Source organism: Coptis chinensis, chromosome 6, assembly GCF_015680905.1.
Source record: "Coptis chinensis isolate HL-2020 chromosome 6, ASM1568090v1, whole genome shotgun sequence".
In the NCBI taxonomy this organism is placed as follows: domain Eukaryota; kingdom Viridiplantae; phylum Streptophyta; class Magnoliopsida; order Ranunculales; family Ranunculaceae; genus Coptis; species Coptis chinensis.
In genome coordinates, this window is record NC_141461.1 from 29,088,046 (window position 1) to 29,093,201 (window position 5,156).

Below are 5,156 nucleotides of genomic sequence, written 5' to 3' on the forward strand. Positions count from 1 at the left end.
TGTATTGCTTCAACATGCTTTTCCTAAACATGCGTGATCTGCGAAGAGCTATTCATCGGATAAGCTTATTCTTTCAACTTGTTGTGCTCTAAAGTTTTAGTTCGCAACATATCCAAGAGGCCAAGTACATGGTTGCGGAAGCATTGTGCATGCTTGAAAAATATTTTCCACCATCGTTTTTTGATATCGGCATCCACCTCATGGTGCATTTGGGTGATGAAGCTACTTTGGAAGGCGTGCATCAAAGGTGGATGTTTCCATTTGAGCGGTATGTAAATTACTTTTACCTTAATATCTTCTCTAGCTTTTTCTATAATTGGATTTTAAAAATTGAAAGTGTATACTTAAATTTCTTGTTCTAATAGAGGCGATGAAAGAGTGTAAAAATATTCCCGGCAATAAGCGATATGTTGAAGGGTCCATTCTTGAGTCATTATATTATTTCGAAGTGGAGTTAGGTATGCTATGGAGTATATGCCCAATTAGCGGGACGGAAATCATAAATCGGCGTGTAGCCTTTACGGATGAAGATGGCGAGTATAGTGATGAAGGGCCTTTGCTTTCGATGGTAAGACTGTGACTCTAAGTGTTAAACAATGGATTCAAATCGTAGATGGGTCCTGTTTTGACTAGGCGTCGAAAAGCGATGATTACTACAGGTGTGTTTTTTGACACATTTGGTTTCTAAACCTACTCTAGTACTCTACATGAAAATACTCATGCGTAATTGCATGAGCGATTTGTAGTGAATACAGCTCCTTACAATCGTGGTAGAGGAAAAGGGGTTGCAAAGTCGAAGTCGGATACAAACAGATTTCATTATGCGGTTATATAACAAGGTATTGTTTAATTCATCCATTAGTTAAATAGGAAATCTGAAGTTAGTAATATTGGCTTTCTAACTATCGTCTTTTACAGTTATTGGCTGCAAAGCGACACCAAGAATGACTTATGGCGATTAGTTGAAGGACCATTACACCAAGCTAAAGCGTATAGAAAGTATCGCATCAATGGTTTTGTCTTTTTCTACTAGTCGCATGGCCGAAACAGTTGTCACACAAGATAGTGGTGTTTGCATGGAGGCAATCACCGTTACGTCAAGTAGGAAAGACAAAAATCCGGTAGATGCATCGACAAAGTGGTATGGGGTTATTGAACAAATATTAGAAATTTTGGACTATCTGGACTTTCAACAAGTAGTCTTTTATTGCAATTGGGTGAAGGTGGAAGACAAGACCAATGGTTGCAAGCTACAATCGGACTCTAATTTGGTGTTGGTTAATCTTAATAAGATGAAAAGTGTTGATCGGTATTTTGATGAGCGGTCATTTCGCTTCGAAGCTAGTCAAGTGTTTTATTCGAAGGACTTGAAAAATCCTAATTGGTCGGTAGTCATCCATTCACCGAGGCGATTGGCGTGTGGAGTTGACTCCACTAGATGTGCCAATTTGTTTTCCAATCTACCCTTGAGGACCAACCTAATTTGAAGCCTTTGATGAAGTGCTTAACCCTTTGATTGTAATTGTTGTAGTTTCAAACTATGATAATGTAATGAAATACTTTTGTTTGGATTGAATCGTGTATATGCTTTTATTTATTCTTCTTTTCTCACCTTTCATGATTATATTTTTGATTACCGGACTACTAATAGACTATTTTGCAATATATGTTAGGATTTCATTTGAAATGGTATCGAGTCAACCATGACCTAGTGCATCTCAACCTATACAGTTCGCCTCACATGCATCACGACCTTCTACTTCAGTTTCATCCATCCATCTCAGCCTTCACCGGTGACGTGCAGAATCGAAAATGTTAGGAAGTTACCTATATTGATTGATATTGATGGTGTTGTCGTTGGTGATAATGCCTCGGATGGAATACTCGTCTTTGGTAGTCTCATTCGAGCTCGTATCCCATTAGTTACAATCGATTGGAGGCTTGTACATTCTGAATTCAAGGATAAGGTTTGGAATGCCTTAATGGTAAGGTTTACCTCTGATTTTTTTTAATGCATTCTAGACATTTTGAGTTCTAGCTTCATTCACATTACTATATAACTTGTGTTTTCAAACGTGAATTTGAAGTTACAAATGTCGACCAAGCACTAGCTTCGTTCACATCCTGAGAAAAAACTTTTCTACTAAGTTTAGATATGGAAAATGGGTCTTGAAAAGATATATTGAATAAGTTTGAGACATTGGAAGAACAAATCGCCGCATGCCCGGTGGCATTGATCCAAATCATTGGGAACGGTTTGTAATATATGAGAACACTTCCGAGGTGATGGCAAGAAATCACGAAGAATGGTGAGAATATAAAATTGAATGATTCTCGACATACACTTAAGGGATAACATTATGCCAACACGTTGCATAAAATGGTAGGTGTCTTTCCATAAACTTTTAAATTTTTATCACGATATGCTAACAATTGTTTACCAATGTACATGTAGAATAAACAAAATCGACAAGATACACGGACGGGTAGATAGCGGTGGAAAGCGGGACATGAACGTCGTAATGGAACTGTTTTGGAGCTCGAGCCCGTTATGTGAGTTTGCATTTCACTTGAGTTCCAACTATAATTTTGTTAAGTCTTTGACATAGTATTTCTCTTTGTAAATGATGCACCGAACTAGTGTGCGAGGCTATTAGTTAGATTACTTTGTTATTATAGACAATTTTTTCTTGGTCGATTTACCTTAAGTTTGTACTAACTTGTTAGTTTTGAACTAATTTCCATGGAAAACACTATAGGAATTGGTGGAGGCTGCTCAAAAGAAAAGAAAAAGTGCAACTTCAAGTGGAGAGCGGTGCAACTCATCTTGATTTTGATAATGGCCGAATTGACCAAAGTCTTAGGAGCGGACAAAAGAGTAGGACTCGTGGAATCAGCTCTAACCTCTCTAAGAAGCAATTAAAGCGTACAAGTATTGCGAAGGTGATGTTAGCACAAGCAAGGTCTTCATCAAATTCTGAATTTAAGGGTGAAATGAGTGAGATGAAGTCCTCCATAGCTAGAGTTGAGGGTGTGTTGATGGTGAGTTTGCCTTAAATAAAAAACTTATTGTTTTCATCATATATATAATTCTTAGTTTTGTCATTCATTTTGTCAGGATATGCTTAAGCTTGTAACCAACAATGGAATGTCGAATAGTCAACCGCCACATGGGGATACAACACCCGGAACCGATGTTGGCTCCAACTCAGTTCGCCGTCCGTCTCAACAGAATTTAATGAATATGTTTGAATCTATGGACCCTCCTGTGAACCCTCCTGTGAACCCTCCTGCGAACCCTCCTGTGAACCCGCCTGTGAACCCTCCTGCTGAAATGTTGAGTCCACCTCTTAAGGTTACCCTATTAGGTAGAGATGGTGTTCCGGTTGCTAGGGGATATGTTATGACAACCACCCCTAATATTTGCCATGGCAGAACCGTCCTTAGAGGGGAGAAAAAGATCTACATCGAGGAAGTCTTGGTTCCCAATGCTCCTATTTATGATGGACCTCAATTTGGCTGCTCGGACCTTAGTGATTTTGTTGAAGGGGGCCTTTGATTTGGCTTGAATCAAGGTTTGCGGTATGAGTAATCTATTGTGTGGGATATGCAAACTTCATCTATTTTGGTTTTTGAGTATGTTTTTGTAAGTAATGGTAAGAACCTTTTGCAAGATGTAAGAATGACATAACTAATTTGTGCACTATAGCTTGTTATGATGGTATGATGGTTTATAAGAATGTTTATCATTGAATGTTATATTATGAAAGTTTTTATGTTTTATGCAGGTTGAAGAGATAACCCGTTTTTAACTCCGCCCCGATGCAAAGTAATGAAAGTCTTTAAGAATTGCACGGTCTAAGATATCCCGGATAAAGGAGGAGGGAGAATGGTGGAACTTTGGAATCGTCCTTGGATTCTTGTAAATCTGTTTTTGGTGATAATGTTGCCGTTTTTAGCAAGCAACTGGCGATAATGTTAAGTTGGCATTGCCTAGTCGTATAAATATCTTGTTTCATACTTGTGGACTAATGTTTATGTTTGATTTTTTATGCTAGGATTAAGCCAATATGATGCTAATGGTTCCAAAGCTCGAACGCTTGAGCAATCAATTGGAATTCATGTCATTAGACACGGTAAAGTCACTTTGTTGCAATTTGAATGATTTACTATTGAATAGCATTTCTAGTTCTTGCATTTGGATTGCTTTGTGATTAACTCACCAATGTTGTCAACTATTGAACTTTATCCCTAACGGTTGGCATTTGTTTTTATTATTAGATTCATGAAGATATTTCCTCCGTAAACCATCTTTAAGGCTACTCTATGTTACACGAGTTGATCGCGACACCTGGGTTTATGTCAAAATTAACAAAGCTTTTATACCGCAGGCTTGTTGAATCTGATTGCGATAGATGAGGTATGAACATGAATATTATGCAAGTGTCTTTTACATTAGTTTCCTTATATATGTTTAAATATTATTTCGCCTTTTTGGTTGTATTTTTCAGGCACATTGCATTTCAAGTTGGGGCCACGACTTTAGGTTTGTAATCATGATTCTATCTTTTTGAAAAATTGTAAGCCATGTCTCATTGTAGCGTGTTTGTGTTGCTTAATGCCTTAACCAGAGAGCAAACTCCTCAAGGCTGTTAGAAAATAATAGCTCCGCGTCTCAGTCTTTAAAAACACTGAGATCTGCAATGAGGCTTTTACTTCAATTTTTTAAAATTTCTGCCTAACCATTGCTATCTATTTTATCAATGTCATGCAGGCCCAGTTATCGGAATCTATCCTCCCTAAGGAACCGCCTTCCAGATGTGCCAATATTTTTTAATAGGATACCTATTTCCCAAGTGAAGTTTCTGATGTGTCCTTTTTCGGAATGTGTCGATAGACGGCTGTTATTGTCCTTATTATTGTATTTTCAAATCCAAATCTTTCCTTATGAAGTAAGTCAAATTGAAGGACACCACTTGCTATCATGCGTTTACCTGAGAAATGCTTACACTGGTCAACAGAATATAAAATTTTATGTGTTGCAGTTGTCTATACTTTGGGAAATTGCACTCGGCTTTTTTTTCTTTACCTAATTTGGAGACAAATTTGTGAACTACTGCATAGTGCATACTGCTCTATGTACGAAGTTTTTGGGA

The 5,156-nt window shown here is 37.7% G+C and overlaps 1 protein-coding gene across 1 annotated transcript; it reads left to right on the forward strand.

Moving 5' to 3' along the window:
* The first annotated feature begins 1,010 nt into the window (after window positions 1-1,010).
* LOC147492468 (uncharacterized) lies at window positions 1,011-3,559 on the forward strand. The gene is made up of 4 exons (XM_086567512.1): window positions 1,011-1,309; window positions 1,805-1,990; window positions 2,760-3,042; window positions 3,119-3,559. Exons 1-4 carry the CDS (start codon window positions 1,011-1,013, stop codon window positions 3,557-3,559), a joined length of 1,209 nt encoding a protein of 402 aa, XP_086423638.1.
* Window positions 3,560-5,156: the final 1,597 nt, after the last annotated feature.

Excerpts from the sequence above, each read along its gene's own strand:
- LOC147492468 (XM_086567512.1), top strand. The coding sequence starts at position 1,011 with ATGGTTTTGTCTTTTTCTACTAGTCGCATGGCCGAAACAGTTGTCACA. Across the intron at positions 1,991-2,759 it reads TGGAATGCCTTAATGGTAAG|GAATTGGTGGAGGCTGCTCA; the intron begins GTTTACCTCTGA and ends AAAACACTATAG. Across the intron at positions 3,043-3,118 it reads GAGTTGAGGGTGTGTTGATG|GATATGCTTAAGCTTGTAAC; the intron begins GTGAGTTTGCCT and ends TCATTTTGTCAG.